General features: G+C 44.5%; 3 protein-coding genes across 9 annotated transcripts in view; all 3 read left to right on the top strand.

Moving 5' to 3' along the window:
* Positions 1–3,750, top strand: part of LOC130204241 (histone deacetylase 4-like) — a 46,114-nt gene extending 42,364 nt beyond the window's left edge. For 4 of the 5 annotated variants that reach the window (XM_056430799.1, XM_056430801.1, XM_056430798.1 and 1 more), the window contains exon 27: positions 327–3,750. In XM_056430799.1, coding sequence (XP_056286774.1) covers positions 327–369 — 43 coding nt within the window. In that variant the 3' untranslated portion in view covers positions 370–3,750. The remainder of the gene's footprint in view (positions 1–326) is intronic. The other variant, XM_056430802.1, reaches the window with a different exon arrangement.
* Positions 3,751–5,031: 1,281 nt separating this feature from the next.
* LOC130204381 (ribose-phosphate pyrophosphokinase 2) lies at positions 5,032–13,079 on the top strand. 3 transcript variants are annotated; one of them, XM_056431092.1, is made up of 7 exons: positions 5,033–5,333; positions 7,784–7,967; positions 9,089–9,187; positions 9,597–9,721; positions 9,924–10,097; positions 11,636–11,795; positions 11,989–13,079. In XM_056431092.1, exons 1-7 carry the CDS (start codon positions 5,212–5,214, stop codon positions 12,079–12,081), a joined length of 957 nt encoding a protein of 318 aa, XP_056287067.1. In that variant the 5' UTR covers positions 5,033–5,211; the 3' UTR covers positions 12,082–13,079. The 3 variants fall into 3 exon arrangements, with proteins under 3 accessions (XP_056287068.1, XP_056287067.1, XP_056287069.1); XM_056431093.1 differs by lacking the exons at positions 11,636–11,795; positions 11,989–13,079 and adding an exon at positions 11,306–11,594 and having other exon boundaries at positions 5,032–5,333; XM_056431094.1 differs by lacking the exon at positions 5,033–5,333 and having other exon boundaries at positions 7,887–7,967; positions 9,063–9,187.
* Positions 13,080–13,974: 895 nt separating this feature from the next.
* LOC130204382 (thymosin beta-12-like) lies at positions 13,975–16,180 on the top strand. Its single transcript, XM_056431095.1, has 3 exons — positions 13,975–14,082; positions 15,030–15,142; positions 15,297–16,180. The coding sequence occupies exons 2-3, from the start codon at positions 15,043–15,045 to the stop codon at positions 15,326–15,328; spliced, it is 132 nt and encodes a 43-aa protein (XP_056287070.1). The 5' UTR covers positions 13,975–14,082; positions 15,030–15,042; the 3' UTR covers positions 15,329–16,180.
* Positions 16,181–16,428: the final 248 nt, after the last annotated feature.

Below are 16,428 nucleotides of genomic sequence, written 5' to 3'. Positions count from 1 at the left end.
ATAAAAGTAACTTAAAAGTTACTTTCCCTAGTAACTAATTACTTTTGATATACAGTAACTGGTAAAGTAATTAAATTACTTTTAAAAGAAGTAACTAGTAACTGTAACTAATTACTAATTTTCAGTAACTTGCCCAACACTGGTTATTAGAGGTTTGTACCGACACCTACACTACACAGGATCCTCTCAAAAATGCCAAATAAACATCGTAGCTAAAGAAGTTTGAAAGGTCAAAAAGAGTGGAACATTTCTGAGTTGCTGTACTCGCTCTACAAACAGAGGGAGGAGCAGCAGCTTGAGGTCTCATCTCATGTCTTTGTGTCCAGCAGGCCAGAGGAGGAACCCATGGAAGAGGAGGAACCGCTGTAACCGAGGGAAACACGAGGGTGTCACACTGTTACCATTGACCTCTCCGGAGAAGAGTCTCGACTGCTTCCCTTCATTTAGTTCCCCCGAACCCCACTCACCACGTCAGTCGCATTGATTGGCGGCCCCTCGGCCAAAGAAAAAACGAGGGAGAGGGGGTGGGCTCAGCCTCAGAGTAGGGAGCCAATCAGGAGACAAGAGGACTGAATTGAAAAAAAAAATTAGACATAACAGCGCTGCTTGGCGGCACTCGCTCAGAGACACTCTTTTCTTTCTCTCTGTTAGCCGCCGTTGCCCCCACCGTCGGCCCACGGCGGCTAACCAAGTGACCGAGGCAGCGGGGAGAGGGCGAGCGTATTTGGAGTCGGGGGCCGAGATCCGGTCTCGACCGCGGACCGGCGCGATGAACCGCAGAAACATGCGGCGCTTTACACGGCTGACCTCTGGCCCCCGAGGACGCCGATGGGACGGCAGACGTTCCCAGCCGCCAATCGCAGCTCGGGAGTTTCTTTTTTTCTCTTTTCCCGACCGAGATACTATTATATGATACGATGCGTTCACTGTGGACTTTGGTAAGCCCGAAGTTTGAGTCGGCCTTTGCAAAGATTTGATTACGAGACCGTCACCTCGCCGGACCGGCCTGCTGTCGGCGGGGTCGACGAGTGAGAGGAGTGCCTTGGTGAGGGTCCGCTGGATTTCAGGATTGTTCAGGAAAAGATTGCCTTAAGTAAAAAAACAAAAAAAAGAAGAGATTTCTCTCGCCGAGGAATCGAGGTGCGAGGAGGGGTAGGGTGGGGGTGGGGGGGGGGGCGAGAATGACAAAAATAAAGCAAACAATCTTTCAGCATGTTTACGAACGTGACGACGACAACCTTTATGCGTCTCACAGCCTCTCTCGTGAAGAGTTACTTTACTTTTGGATGGATCTATTTTTCTGTAAAACACAAAATTGACAAAAGATAACCCGCTTTGTAAAAAAAAGAAAAAAGGTAGTTGCCAGCTTCAGTAGAAAGCTGGCGCAGGACACGGAGACCTTCAAACAAACAATGGAAATCGGATTGAAAACTGTCCAAAAAAAGGTTCAGCCTTTGATGTAGCTTCCCTTTAACTGAAGCCGTTGCTTTGTAGACATGAAGCACGGCGTTGGAGGAGCGGAGACACCGGACGTTTTCTTTTTGCAAGATTTTCGTGAATGTTATCCAAAAGAGGAAAGCCAAGCAAGAAAAGCCAAAGCATGAGTTTTTGCATTTACAGTAATACTTTCACTCCACTTAGCCGGCAAGTGCACAAACATTTTCTCGTATTGGCCCTTTCAGAAAAAAAGGCTCCCAGTACCCAGTTCAATGTTTACTGATTTGATCCTCACGCATCGGAGTGAGCGTTTTGGTGCCGATCGGCCGGTTGGCAACTACCTTGGTTGCCGGTGTGAGCGCAACATTGGTACATGTATATTGAATTGAATATATTTTGAGGGGCAGCAATCGAGTGCTGCCTGTTTGTATCTACATGTATGATTTCCACATCAAGTTGTCGATTTTACAATATAAAAAAAAAACTGTTTGGTAAGCGTGTCCACTTTTTATTTTTTATTGTATAAGATTATTTTTCTAACTTTTCATCCATAGATTTTGTTCCGTGTTTTTATCCGTTTTCTGGATAGTTATAGGGCTGCCATTCACCAACTTAGTACTATTGTCACTTCTTCAACACTTTCTTTCTTGTATTTATCAAAAATAAGGAGCAACTCTTTATTTCTTTCTTTCTTTCTACGGGCTCTCTCGGCCCTTCTGCATTTTCATCAATCGTGTATTTATAACATGTAACTGTTTATAGAAGATTTGTATATGGAAAATTTATAAATGTACTCTAACTAAATGACAGCTATGATATTGTGAGTGTAAAAAACAGAACTGTGTACGATATGACTCCATGAACTTCAACGCAAGGGGAAAAGATAGCAGCGTATTTCACTCGTCGTCGACTGCGGTTTTCAAGTCGCCCTCCAGTGAGACGAGGTCGTCGAGCGCCACTGCGATTGACTTTTGAATGCCTTCAGAGTAAAACGTTTGATCACTTCGTTGCCTAACTGATACATTTTTCCTCTCGTGCGTCGGGCGATAATGCACTTACCTTTCGACTGTGACAACATCACGCATCCCAAAGAGAGGGTTTCGAGGCCGTTTTATGTAGCTAGCTGAGTTTTTCTCGGCGGGAAAAAGAGGAGGAGGAGACACGGGTGTCAAAGGAAGTGGAGTTTTGAACGAGTACGAGGAGGAAGAAACATCAGCCGGTGATTTAGATGTCTCTTCCTGAGAGTGTGTTACACTATAATGTTTAGGTGTCCATGGCATCGGTGTCTCCTTCTTCCCATTTCCCCGCTTCAATTCAACTGATCTGACACCAGTACGACGTTGAAATTATCCCCATCAGTCAACTGCTTTGTTCCACCTGATTTAAAGACAACTCTCATGTTTAAATTATCATTTTAGAAACTTGTAAAATTTTAGACTGATTTTTGTCATCTCTAACAAAACATTCCACTTGTTACTCGTTTAATTTGGCTTAACTTTTTTAATTTTAATGTCTTTTTTTTGTTGAAACTTTAACACGACTCTTTCTTTCTATTTTGCTGCCATCTGCTCGCGCCAACTTTAACTCTTTGCATGGTTTGTGAGTCAGCATGCCTGCTTGTCTATGTAACAAAAATGTATTTGCACAAAAGAAGAAGAACACTGGAGGACTTAGAAGAAAAAGAAGAAGAAGAAGGAGGAGGTGGAGGAGGAGGAGGAGAAGAAGAAGAAATAACACATGACAACTCCCAAGAGCAACAGGCAGGGCGGTTTTCTTCCTCTGTGGTTCGAAAAACAACTCAAGAGACTTTGTCCAAAACTACTCCACTGAGAAAACATTTTGATATTGTTCTTATTGAATATCATTTCCAATAAGTGATTTGAACATGATTCAGCACTTCCAACATGTATTGACTGTGTTAGAGAGAAACATGCTCAGCCAAACCTCTGCCATGCACCCACAACTTCACAAGACTCTCCCAAAGAATGTTCATCTTTCAAAGATCTTTGAAGGGGCACTACTACGGTGGAGATGATGGCGAATATCGGTTTGGGAAAGGTTTGGAGAAAAGGGCAACGTCGTTTGATTGTCACACCCACCTCGGCCAGTTATATATTTACATATATATATATAAATATATATATAACCACTGTGGCTCAAGAGCAATTCTTGGTTTACATGTAAATGGATAAAAAACCGTTATTTTTTGTTTGTTGTTTGTCTCTATTGATGAAAAATTGTATCTTTCTTTGGGACCTACGCTTTGGACATTTCATCTCTGACATCTATAAAATATATTTCTGAAAAATACAATGATCTGCTGTTGTGTTATTTCTTTCTGGTCACATATAAAAGCTATTTAAAAAAAATGATTTGTAAATGTTCAGTGTTCCATTTCAGGGAGTTTTTCACATCAATACCAAAGCCGTCTGGTTGAAACCAGTTCAGCAGATACACTCACAATTAAAAGATGTTCTAATCACTCATCAGGACATTTACAGTTAGGAGTCTCCTCTCAATTCGTAACAGTATGGCCGAGTTTTGGCAATCTGTCTCTTCAGGTCAATGATTTATCAAAGTCCATGTGAGCGAATGCAAGTGCAAATAGTTGAATACCTGAAAGTATTTAGAAAGATGGGACAGCTGCTTCATGTGAGAAACCCTCCTTGTGCATATCTCCGATGCAAACCTTCCACTTTCTGACATGAGCTGAGTGTGAAGAACAGTTATCTGCCCGGCACATGACAGCGATGATGGTAGAAAGTGTGTCACCACTGAAACGAAAGGGCTCCAAGTCTCAGCTGACTTCTCTGAGTGGAAAATCTAATTACAAGAGCCAATATCACAAGTGTTTAACGCAGCAGCTATCAGGTGATCTCCAAAGCAACACACAACAGTAAATCAAATTCCCATTATTATCTCCAAAAACTCAAGCTGAAATATTAAAATGTCCAACAACTCAAAGATGTTTAGTTTGGGATTACGGAAGACTAAGAAAAACAACAAATGGTATTATAACAAGCTGGAAAGTTAGATACAAGCAATGCATTCTTCCTCTTCCATGAAATAAGAATAAGCTAAGGGGAGGAGGATAAATAGAAAAATATTATAGGTATAACATGTGCAGGATCACAGATGAATACAAAATACTATAATATCACAAAATGCTTTGATATATATATATATATATATATATATATATATATATAATAATAAATTAGATGTTTTTTTAAACAAATCAACATCCTTAAAATTCTCTATATAGCTCCAAAGTGTTTATTACGATACAAATAGCCACGCAACAAAGAGACAACAAATTTAAAAAAATACAACATAAAATAATAAAACATCAGGAATATAAATTACGCTTGTGAAAAAAAGAAAGAAAAAAGTACATCCACGCATAAATGCATTTTTAAAAAGGAGATTACAATGTTAATCTTAGAAATAGACTCGCTGTGTTTAGGAACGATAAACAACACGCGCAGCACGTAATAAGTGTGCACGTGTCAGTGGACTGCTCCACCGACCAATCAGCGCAGGGCACCGCCCCTTCCCCATGCTAACGCGGACCTGCTAGTTCCTCAGCACTCTGGCCCCAGCGCTGCACCACTGCGCTGCCACGGCTGCAGCATTAGCACGCTATTTCGCACCCATTTTCACAATTCGCCTTAAGTCGGGCGACCCGTCGGTTATTCTTTACTCTCCTTCCCTTTTTTCTTAACCGTGCTGAAAGCGGGAGGTTGTTTTTGTTGTTTTCCTTCCTTCCCCGACATGCCGAACATCGTGCTTTTTAGCGGGAGCTCGCACCACGATCTGTCCCAGAAAGTGGCCGATCGGCTCGGACTGGAGCTGGGGAAAGTCGTCACGAAAAAATTCAGCAACCAGGAGACATGGCAAGTAGACCAGAAATACCAACAAAGTGGACTTAGAAACCTCGTTTTTTTCTACTTTTCGACAATCGCGAGGAACGAGGTTTTCTGTTGCTATAGCTACTACTCCATGTGGGTTTGGTTAGCTTGAGGCTAACAATAGTTTACTATTCAGCGGGCTGTAAAGTGCACACGTGACTAGCTAGCCACATGTAAACACACCATGTGGCCTCCTTTCCCGGACAGCTTTCTCCGCTCTCATCGCACTTTAATTGTGCACCGGAGAGTTTTTTGTAATACTCTAAACCGTAAACAAAAGAAACCTACTGCGTTATATTGTGTTCGGTGCGTATGATGCTAGCTACGCTAACGGCCCGTGTGATGGGGGACTGTGGAAGAAGCCAGGTTTGGTGTATCAGTCGTGTCCCTCCTCCCCCCATCATCCGTCTCAACTAACTAGTTATGTAAAGTAACTTTTTTTTAAACGAGTAAATGAAGCTTTTTGTTGAATGCACGCGTTAACATGTCGACTGTGAGCTAGTTCTGAATTGAGAACAGATGGCGTATGCAGAAATTGACGTTACACCTTTTTTTTCATGCCTTCTTCCTAGATAGATGGATTCTATTTCAATGTAATCGTGACACCTGTTATAGATAGTCGTTGCTACACATGATTTAACACTAGTGTACGCATCTGACGTCAACCATAACAGGTGTTGCAGTCAAAAGTTGTCTCTGAGGATCCTATAAGAATAGATTATAATAATAATTATTATATAGAAAAACGCGTGCGTGGGCCGCTCTCATTACTTCCTGTATCGCAGGGGAAGTTAGCAGAAGTCACATGCGCTGTATTTGTGCTCCTTTGCAAAGCAGCCAAGCTCACCACGAGTATAATTACTAACTGCACGCCACCATAGCTTGTGTTTGCTTTGATTCAGCCTGACAGGACCACGCACTGCATCGGTGTGGCTCAGTGAGCACAGCGTCAACGTCGTCGTGGTCGCTCACTGATGCACTCGCTGTTTTGTGATGCACTCTGGGTAAAAGCATCCACCAGATGGGATGCCTTGTTTTGTAATCGTTCCTTTTGAATTTAATCCGTTAAAACGCGGTGCGCAAAGTTTTCTTGACCCCTTTGCCTCCAAAGACTCTGCAGTTGATGTTTACACCCACAACTCTAAAAATCCAGGGGGAAACTCTGATTATCTGTGCGCTGGTTTCTCTCTTGGGAACCCAGCTGTTTGGGCGACGCGCTGCGCAAAACAAAGATTATTTTCTCGTTCTCACAGACAAACAAGGAGGTGCGAGCGATACACTAATAACAGCTCTCCCCTCAGCGCCGATGCCGGTATTGCCAAGGACCAATGCAGAGGGAGTGGATTCCTGGGAAACCCGTTTCGTACGTTAGCGCAGGGAGAATGTACAAAGAAAGACTTAAAACACTGAAAAATGTTTTCTCTGGTGACAGGCAGTGGTCCAGATTGATTGTAGATATCAAGACATTATATTGAAACGTAGCAGGACTCTGACCAAAGGGCGGTGAGTTGTCAATGTATCCCAGATGTCAGGGAGTTCATGAGTATTTTTTCCCTTCTCTGTATTGAAGCCGTCACCTTTTGCGTCCTGTGTTGTTCCACTGCGGTTTTACTGTCGGCATCTGTTGCAGGAAATGTTCTGGTCACTGGTGGCTGTCCGGCCAGGTTTTCTTTCCCCACTTCAGCTGCAGAATAGAAAACTATCAGAGTATTGAAACACGACACTCTGTTGGTGCTGACCAAAATGTGTCCGTGGCACAGGGAACGTTTCTTTCAGCAGAGTCTCTGATATGGACACAAATGTACTCAATGCATTGGCAACTATTTAAAACATTTTTTTAACTTGTTTGAGTAACTTTTCAATTAAATGCCAAATATTAGCTTGTTGTTGCCGTCCGACAAAACTATGAATTGCAATAATAGCTGAGTAAAATAATATTTATTTGTGTCAAAACAATCTGAATTAGCCACGTCGTTGACTTTAGTTGTTTGCTTAAACTTTGGTCTCATATGAGCGCGCTGTAATGCGTGTTCAAACGATACGAGCGGCGCTATGCTGTGTACGTGCAGGTCTAAAACGACACTGCAGGTCTTGTGACCGCATATACTGTTCCCCTTTACAGTGATCACATGGTCATCCCCCCACAGAGGAATGTTTCACACATGCTGTGGCTGGTTGACTGTCTGGCAGTTTTTACCTCCTTACGGTTTTTCCCACAGGCTCTCAGATAGGCGGAGGGTGTCGGCCCCAAACTTGTTTCTTGACGTTCTGTCGGCCATAACTTTACACCTGGGCTCGACACACTTGATTAGAAAGTGTATGACGTTTACATTTGGAAAGGTTTCTCTTAAAATGTGGTGCTGAAGTTTCCCGGCTCCATTTCCCTGCCTGAGAACCTTGAAGCTGTCATGTTCCCCTTCCTGTCGTCCACGCAGTGTGGAAATCGGGGAGAGCGTGCGCGGCGAGGACGTGTACATCGTGCAGAGCGGCTGCGGGGAAATCAACGACAACCTGATGGAGCTGCTCATCATGATAAACGCGTGTAAGATCGCCTCCTCGTCCCGCGTCACGGCCGTCATCCCCTGCTTCCCCTACGCCCGGCAGGACAAAAAGGACAAGGTAGAAACGCAGCTTCATCATCATCACTACAAAACCATTGTTCTGTTTAATCCTCTGCTCATACTTGTATTGATTACACACATTCATAAGTCACCACCTCAGCATTTATTAACGCCTAACAAATCATTTACAACACTATAATTTACTTTTACTCGAAGCAGATACAAGTGGTTATTAATGTTTCAACAACTGTAACTCCTCCTACTATTAGATGCTATTGTATAAACACATAATGTACAATTATAGTAATATATGTGTCCTCGTAGATGTTATAACTACTCTACTTGAAAGAAAAATGACAATGTCCTTCCAGCTTCAAACATTGGTTATAAAGCATTTAGTAAATGTTTATATACTTCACTGTTTCCGCACCCTTTAAAGATATAATGACGGTTGGTATTTCCACTGCAGCGCTGCAGGTGACCTTCTTCTTCTTCACACTGCAGTGTTAACAGGAGAACGTACACGGTGTAGTCTTGAAAATCTGAAACGGTTTCACACAACATGCTTATCTTGTAAATCATTATCTGGTGTTGCCTCAGTTATGTGTGCAACGACAACAGCAAGTCTGGTCCAAATGAAGCAACGCGAGGGCTCCACTGGTCAGCACCGACGTCTGCCCAACGTTATTCAATACAGTCACATGACGATGCAGCATGCGAGGGTCGACGATCTGCAAACACTTAGATTCACCACATCCATACTTACATTTTAGTAATGTGCGGCAGGCTTCCTGCAGGACCGAGTTGACCCCCTGAATAAGTCCACTTCACATTTCATTCCCCTGTCTGTGTGCGATAACATTTAAATGTAAGCGCCTCGTCGACCTTGCTCTCCAAACAAATATTTTCTCGCACAGCTCGGCCACCATCTGCAGGTAGTGGAGTGTTTTGTCAACAGGCCCTGAAGCCTGACGTGGACACGGCCTAGATTTGTACACTGACGCACCGTAAAGTTCCAAAAAAAACTCTTTCAGCAGGACTTGGCTCTTCTTCCTCGGCAAACAAAGGCTGTCCCATTTTTATTTTGACAACAGATCTTTAATTTTTTTTGGTAAAAGTTCCAACATTTCTTTTCTTACTTACTTACCTCAAGCGACTGTGTCTTGATGCTTGTCCCAGAGTCGAGCGCCCATATCAGCCAAGCTGGTGGCAAACATGTTGTCTGTCGCCGGGGCCGACCACATCATCACCATGGATCTACACGCGTCTCAGATCCAGGTCAGTACGCAACCTACACACTCAAACTACTGCATGTTTTCATCTCGTCACTGTCGCGCACAGCTAAACCTAGTGAAAGTTACCTTATATGAAGTAATATGGTTGGATTCTGGAGGCAAAAGGGAGCTGCAGAGCCATCTTAAAGTGCTATCTTATGTCAGACTTCAGAGACAATAAGACATCACAGTGTAGGCAAAGAATGCATTGATTTTACAATATTTTGGTGTCATAAAAAGGCCTTCTGTTGTGATAACGGTACAGACTGGGATAAGGAAGTATTGACATAATTAAGAGACTGGATATATGTGTATGGTTGTGTGGTTTGTTAAATGTTATTAAAAGGGTCTGGATAGAGATATGCACATATTCCTGCACGACGTTGCCCGTAACGGTTCTATCTCTCTTTCAGGGTTTCTTCGACATTGCCGTAGACAACCTTTACGCAGAGCCCGCCGTGCTCCAATGGATACGGGAAAATATCCCAGAATGGAAAAACTGCATTGTCGTGTCTCCGGATGCCGGTGGAGCAAAACGGTACGAACCTGTGAGGTTGCTGTCGTTAAATTGTGAGCCTCTGGTGCTCGCTGAAGGAGACGCCTGCAGACCCGCGTTGCCGTGCAGACGTTGCGCCGTGCTGCTCCAGCTCATTGCCTCCCGCAGCTCCAATGGAGCGTCAACACCGCTCTTGTTTGACGAGCAGTGTCTAATGGCTCTCCCTCCTCGTCTCTCCGTCCAGCGTGACGTCCATCGCCGACCGGCTGAACGTGGACTTTGCTCTCATCCACAAAGAGAGGAAGAAGGCCAACGAAGTGGACCGCATGGTGCTGGTCGGTGACGTCAAGGACCGCGTTGCCATCCTGGTGGACGACATGGCCGACACCTGTGGAACCATCTGCCACGCCGCCGACAAGTCAGTGTCATTTAAATGTCTTGCAGTGAGGGGATCCTCTGTTGCTCCGGCATGGCCTTTTCACAACTGTGTGTGTGGCTCTCCTGCGTCCCGGGAACAAAGGAGGCATACCGCTTAACACCGCGTTGGCATACCACAGTCAACTATTTATTTGTACTCTCATAATGTACTTTATTCTCTGAAATTCAGATTCTTTAGCTCGCCTTATTACCTGAAATGGCTGTAACACACCGTCCTACAGCTTAAGGACGACTCAACTTGGATCATACTTTATGTGGTAAAGCATTGAAAGACTAGGAATCCAATCAATCTGTTTTATAATTGAATGGATTACAATGCAAGTAAAATTAATTCATGATTTAAAAAAATGTGTTTCTCCTTCTAGCAGGCATGAGAATCCCATACCTTTCGGCGAAATTCGCCGTTTTGAAACCAAAATAGGTGACTTACGTGAATCGTGTAGATCCGAAGAGTTTTTGTTTTGGGGTAGGGGGGGTGGGTCAATCGGCCGGCCGGCGTTTATGAGATTGGAGTGGGACACGGAGTAAGTGTGGAGTGGTGCTCTTCGCAATAAAACATCTTTGATGGGACGTGTCGCGTCTCGGCCAATCAGCGTGAAGATCTCCACAGCGTTTGGGGGCTTCAGGTTAGCTTGAATGTTAGTCCGCTACATCTGCTGCTGTCACGCTGCACGTAGCGATACTGACAAAGTACCCGTACGTTAAGAGCGATGTGATTTAGCATATTTTTAGTTTAGATACTTCATTAAAAGAGCGCGGGATCAGAGCTCACGCGCTGCTCCGTGTCAAGCTGTCTGCACACACTGCGCAGCGCTAACAGAGAGGGCCGTTAAGTGGCGGAATTTTCGGCTTTAAAAATAAAAAAAGATGCCAGAAGTGAAATGTTTAAGTTCAGTCTGTAAAGTTCTGTAACTCTAGAGCTGCTCATCCTGATGAACTGTGTATCCTCTGGTCAGATACAGACTAACGGCCTCATAGTGTATAATCAATGCTATGATGGAACCATGTAGTTTCATTCATATCTGGCTGTATTAATACTAATATTACTGCCATTTGTTAAGTGTTGAAAAAGTTGGTAAAAAGTGAACCATACAGATATTTTATTTATTACTATTATAGATAAATATACCAGTGTCTTATTTATGGTATACTGTTTTTATTGAATCAGTATCATTATATTTATGGCAGGTATGGTATAGAAGATCGTGACAACCAGGTAGAGGCAGAACAGACTCAAGGAACAGACTCAAGGAACAGACTCGTGACTCAGCAGAGCTCAAGACTTGAAGACTTGTTCACGCCAAAAAAAAGGAAGTTGGTTCATGAATGACCATATTATACACAATATTACTATTATTATAGGGCCCGATCACTGACTAGGTGTCAGAATGGAGGACCTATAGATTATCATACAACGTCCAACATCGATGTTTGTGGAAGTCACCAGCCCCCCCCCCCCCCCGCGCGCCTTTCCTTCTCACCTTTTTCACCCCTGACCCGTTTTCATGCCTGTTCTAGGCTGATCGACGCTGGCGCGGTGAAGGTCTACGCCATCCTCACACACGGCATCTTCTCCGGTCCGGCCATCTCGCGCATCAACAGCGCCCCATTCGAGGCCGTGGTGGTGACCAACACCATCCCACAGGAAGAGAAGATGAAGGCGTGCCCAAAAATACAGGTATGCACACACACACACACAGAGTTTCTAACATAGCTGTTTGTTTTCAAGGCCCTTTGTGTTGTGTCTTACAACACAGCTAGATGCCAGGTCACTTGAGGACCTCAGGCTTGTGTGCTTTCCTTTTTTAGATGTTTTAACCTCAGACATGCAATCGGTTTAATGTCACTCATGTTTGTCTGGTTTCCTCCAGGTCATCGACATCGCCATCATCCTGGCGGAGGCGATCAGGAGAACCCACAACGGCGAGTCTGTGTCCTACCTCTTCAGCCACGTACCCTTGTAAAGAACGAGGGTATCCTCCGTCCCTCCCCCTCCCTGTTGGGCCACTCGGCTGGCCCTCTTTGCCACATATCCTCCAGAATAAAGGCCTGATGGTTTTTTACCAACCCCGTGTGACTACTTAAAGGTCACGCCCTCACATTATCTTTGACATTGTCACCCAGGAGACGACGTGAAATATTTCATTCTCAGAAGACCAAGTTTCTATTTATGAGTATCTTTTTCTTCCTATGTTTCGGTCCGGCCGGCCTTGGTCCCCCGAGGCTTGGCCTTCACTTTAACCAAAGGCTCCACTTTGTAAACATGTTTTTGTACCTCATAACAATGAACTCACTTGAAATGAAGCATTCCATGATGTCATTCGACAAGCATTATGTTGGCCTGCTACACAATTATATAAACGGGTAATGAAATGGCACCTTTCCCTCCCTCAGTGTTGCTGTAACAGCTGCTACAAGTATTAACATAATATAGCCTAACCCTTTACTAGCTATATTGATTGTAATAGTTCATGATTTGTCAGTTTAAAGCTGCACCACTAGTGTGTTGATCTGACCAAACGAGAGTAAAATTATAACTTTTAATTTTGTGAGACGCTGAGGCGTCTGACCTCGGCCGTGTAACTTCTGCTGCCCCCAGTGGCGGCTCGTCTGCATGACGGCCCTTTTTATGTTCATTGTGCTATAATACTAATAGATTTAGAGGCATCTTTATAAACTCCTGACAGGTCTGTTGATGGGTGTCTGATTCGAGTTGTAGGTGGGTGTTTCACCCATTGTTCCAAAAGGTCATGAAAACAAATTGAGCCCGAAGCTTCTTAAAGTGTCATGATATATATTGTCATTGTGGCTGTAATGGGTCACTTAATTCCAATGAGGCAGGTTTAACTGTTTGCCTGCAGGTGGATAAAAAAAAAAGGTTGGTGGAAAAAGCGTGATTCCATTTTGTTTTATATGCAACACTTTGAGCCATTTCTTTGACAATAAAGCTTTTGACAATGTATTATCTTTGTTTTCCTCATTTAATCTAAAGCAACATTAAATTAATTTAATATTGTCTTCAAAAAGTTGTACTTTTTTTGTAAAAGCAATGGCTGGGATTACCTTGTGACAAGTATCCCAAACTTCCCCATATGCAACTAAATAATGCCCCTCTGGTATAAGTTGAATTAAATTATAGTTTTGTTTTATCTTCAGTGTAAACTAAGTGGTGTGGCTGTAATCACTTTAAAACTGGATCCTTTGGACATGTCACGTAATTCTGGCAGTTTCTGCACTGAAAGCTTATTTTCAGATACTTGTCCTTGATTTTTTTCATTTTCTAATACTTATATTACACGTTACCTTTTACATAAACATTAGTTTAATTTAAATAAAACACAGGTGAAACGTGTTTGAATGCAGGGCTTTTACTTGATGGTATTTACATAATTGTATTTGACTGGTAACTCATCTGAATGCTTCTTCCACTAATGAACCGTCTAACAATCAGTTGCTCAATATTGATGCAAGATGACCTAATCTCCGAATTGAAAGACGATAGAAACGTCATCCTCAGTCTTGAGGCTTTGGGGGACGAACCTCGCCCCGCCACCAGGGGGCGCTGCTTCTCCACTGCAGCCAGAGCAGCTGCAGGCTGATGAAGGAATGTGCCACATATATCAAAGAGTCCTTTCCACATCAAATGCAGTTGAAATAACCGTCCGCTTCAAGTAAAACGTCCACACAGTGATGAAAAACTAAAGTGTCATTTTATTTACATTTCACTCCTGAGGACACGAGGCTCCTTTTAGGTTTCTTCGTCGTCTACTTCAGTGTTTGGCTTGCAGCACGCAGGAGGATGGAGGGCTCGCGTCTCTCCAGCAGGGGGACACGGGAGGATGCGAGCTGGTGATGTCAGATGTCATTAGCATATTTCTGACTATATCAGAAGCTTGCGCAAAGACGCGCCACTACTGCTGCAGCGCACTGACCAAGACACCACCCAGCCATCAGCCAACACTTCGGTAAGCCTCCTCCAACAAAGCGTTTCTTTTGTGTGACACACGTGATGCAGAGATGCCGCTCGCGTGCATTCATAACCAGGAACGAGTTCCTTTAGTTCTGAGGGCATGCAGCTCGTTTTCTCTCTTTTAATAAAGCTAATTATCAGCTGTATCTTTGTCAGGACACGTTCACGCATATCGGCCGATTCCCTTTGTTGCCGTCTGTGCGCGTGCTGAACGGTTCCGTTATTCAAGGGATGCCCTTTTTTTTTAGTCGGCCATCAACGCGCCTGCTTGTTGTTTTGTATTTTTTTTCCCCCCAGGTATATTTTTTAACTTGGATTTTAAGACTATGACGTGAACGTGCAACATGCCAATCTGGGCGTTGGTTCCCTCTGATAGCAGAAACCCACAGGGGAGACGCAGCCTCCATGTGGACGCTTCTCAATCAATACTTCACAGCTAGATTACGTCATTTATTATCTCTATAGTTACCTTTTTTAAGAAGAAGATTTGCACACAAACCACGCCCCCCCCCCCTATTTTTTGTTCTTTGCCATCGCAGGACTCCTGTTATGTAAATGTGGCGGTCTGAACCCTTTTTGGACTGGCTTCATTGTCTGGACCCCCCCGCCTCCTGTCGGCTAACGGGAGGCAGATCACGCGTCCGTCCAGCCGCGGGCGAACAAAAGGAGGGGCGGACGCACACTAGCTGGGGGGGGGGAGAAAGTAGTCCGCGGTGTGAGTGCGCATGCAGTTGGAGTGAATAAGCGTTTTTTTTTCTTTTTTTCGACCACTGAAATTCAGGCAACGCCCTTAGACTGATACGAAAAGAAGTCGGGGTGAACCTCATGCTCCGCTGGGCTCTGCTTCTCCATCACTATTTTAACAGCCTAATAAATACCCACTAGGTGGATATATATCGTGTGCCTTCTGTTAAAGTGCCGTCTCTCTCTCTGCTGTTTCAGACTACCTGCAACAATGAGTGACAAGCCCGACATTTCAGAAGTGAGCACCTTCGACAAGTCCAAGTTGAAGAAGACAGAGACCCAAGAGAAGAATCCCCTACCTACACAAGAAGGTATGTTCAAATTCCTTCATGGGTGGTGTGTGTGAGGGGAGGGGGAGGGGCTACATCACATTCCTCTTGACTGTTTCTGTGTTTTTTACTTGTGTATAAAAGCAGAGCGTGACTCAGGAATCTCATACCTCCTTCCCTCTCGCCCCTTCCACAGCCATCGAACAGGAGAAGGCCGACAATGCGTGAAGCCCCTCCCTCCCGTCATGCACTGTACACCCCCTCTTCCTCGTCCCGCATTGCCTTGTTTTCAGAAACTTCTCCTAGATGTATAACTTTGTAACCGAAAGTATGAAACGACGACAATAACCGAGCTGCAGCTTTCGCCGTGTGGCGGCCGGGCCTCGTCCCCCCAACCCCTCAATGGATTCCAACCGTGAACCGCCTTCACGCGGGTCTTCCTAAAGGATGGGGCGGATTTGTGCGAGGCCGAGGAGGGGGGGGGGGGGGGGGACCCGCGGAAGGTGTGTGCGTCAAAACGGTCTCAGCAAGGGGGCGGGGCCCGCGTCCCGGGAAGCTCGCCGGCGCCTCACACTCACGCCACCACCAACACCCAACTTCCTGCGCGGCTGCTTCTGCGCCCCGAGCTGAGGTGTCAAGCTTCTTCTTTTTTTAAAAAGTTGTTGGTATTGTTTCTTTCGTCTTCTAATTTTCGGAAATGCACAACTTTTGTTTGTACGCTGGCCAAAATGTAAATGCCCCCCCCCCCCCCCCCCAAAAAAAGAATTGATACTGTTGTCTTTCACGGTGTGTTTTTTTTTGTTTGTACGTTCACGAGGATAAAAATGGATTCCATCTAGATGTGGGAGGCGCTCAAATGGGACCTCGTTAACGGTTTCATTTTAACGGCCTTCCGGTCAGTTTCACGATGGCTTCCGTGTTGCAATCCGTCTCTGAATTGTCTCAAAGGAGGAACTGGGAAAGCAAAAATTATTCCAGGCAATTGATTCCATTTGTTCGCTTTCATGTTACTCCGCCACAAACCATTACCAGAACATGGAAAACCGTGAAATGTTGTAATAAAAAGAATTTGTTACTAAAGACTTGTACCGCAGAGTGCTTCTTCTGGCGTCCTCGCACACGTATCCAAGCACATTCACAGCCCCGTTGTAAATGTAGTCCAGCCAAACTGCTCGTCTTAAGCTCCACCAACGTACTCTTCACATGCCAAAACACTCCTTTAGCGTTACTCAGGGGGCTATTAAAAGGCTTAAACGTCTCACGCCCTGCGAGGCGGAGAAATGACGGCCGCTTGAGACCACAGAGCTCACTGTAAAGCCACTGGTTGT

This window comes from Pseudoliparis swirei, chromosome 14 (genome assembly GCF_029220125.1).
Source record: "Pseudoliparis swirei isolate HS2019 ecotype Mariana Trench chromosome 14, NWPU_hadal_v1, whole genome shotgun sequence".
NCBI classification, from domain to species: domain Eukaryota; kingdom Metazoa; phylum Chordata; class Actinopteri; order Perciformes; family Liparidae; genus Pseudoliparis; species Pseudoliparis swirei.
The sequence above is the reverse complement of the archived record's forward strand: the minus strand, read 5'-3'. Positions and strand labels throughout refer to the sequence as shown.

Excerpts from the sequence above, each read along its gene's own strand:
- LOC130204382 (XM_056431095.1), top strand. The coding sequence starts at position 15,043 with ATGAGTGACAAGCCCGACATTTCAGAAGTGAGCACCTTCGACAAGTCC. Across the intron at positions 15,143-15,296 it reads TCCCCTACCTACACAAGAAG|CCATCGAACAGGAGAAGGCC; the intron begins GTATGTTCAAAT and ends CCCCTTCCACAG.
- LOC130204381 (XM_056431092.1), top strand. The coding sequence starts at position 5,212 with ATGCCGAACATCGTGCTTTTTAGCGGGAGCTCGCACCACGATCTGTCC. Across the intron at positions 10,098-11,635 it reads ATCTGCCACGCCGCCGACAA|GCTGATCGACGCTGGCGCGG; the intron begins GTCAGTGTCATT and ends TGCCTGTTCTAG. Across the intron at positions 11,796-11,988 it reads AGGCGTGCCCAAAAATACAG|GTCATCGACATCGCCATCAT; the intron begins GTATGCACACAC and ends GGTTTCCTCCAG.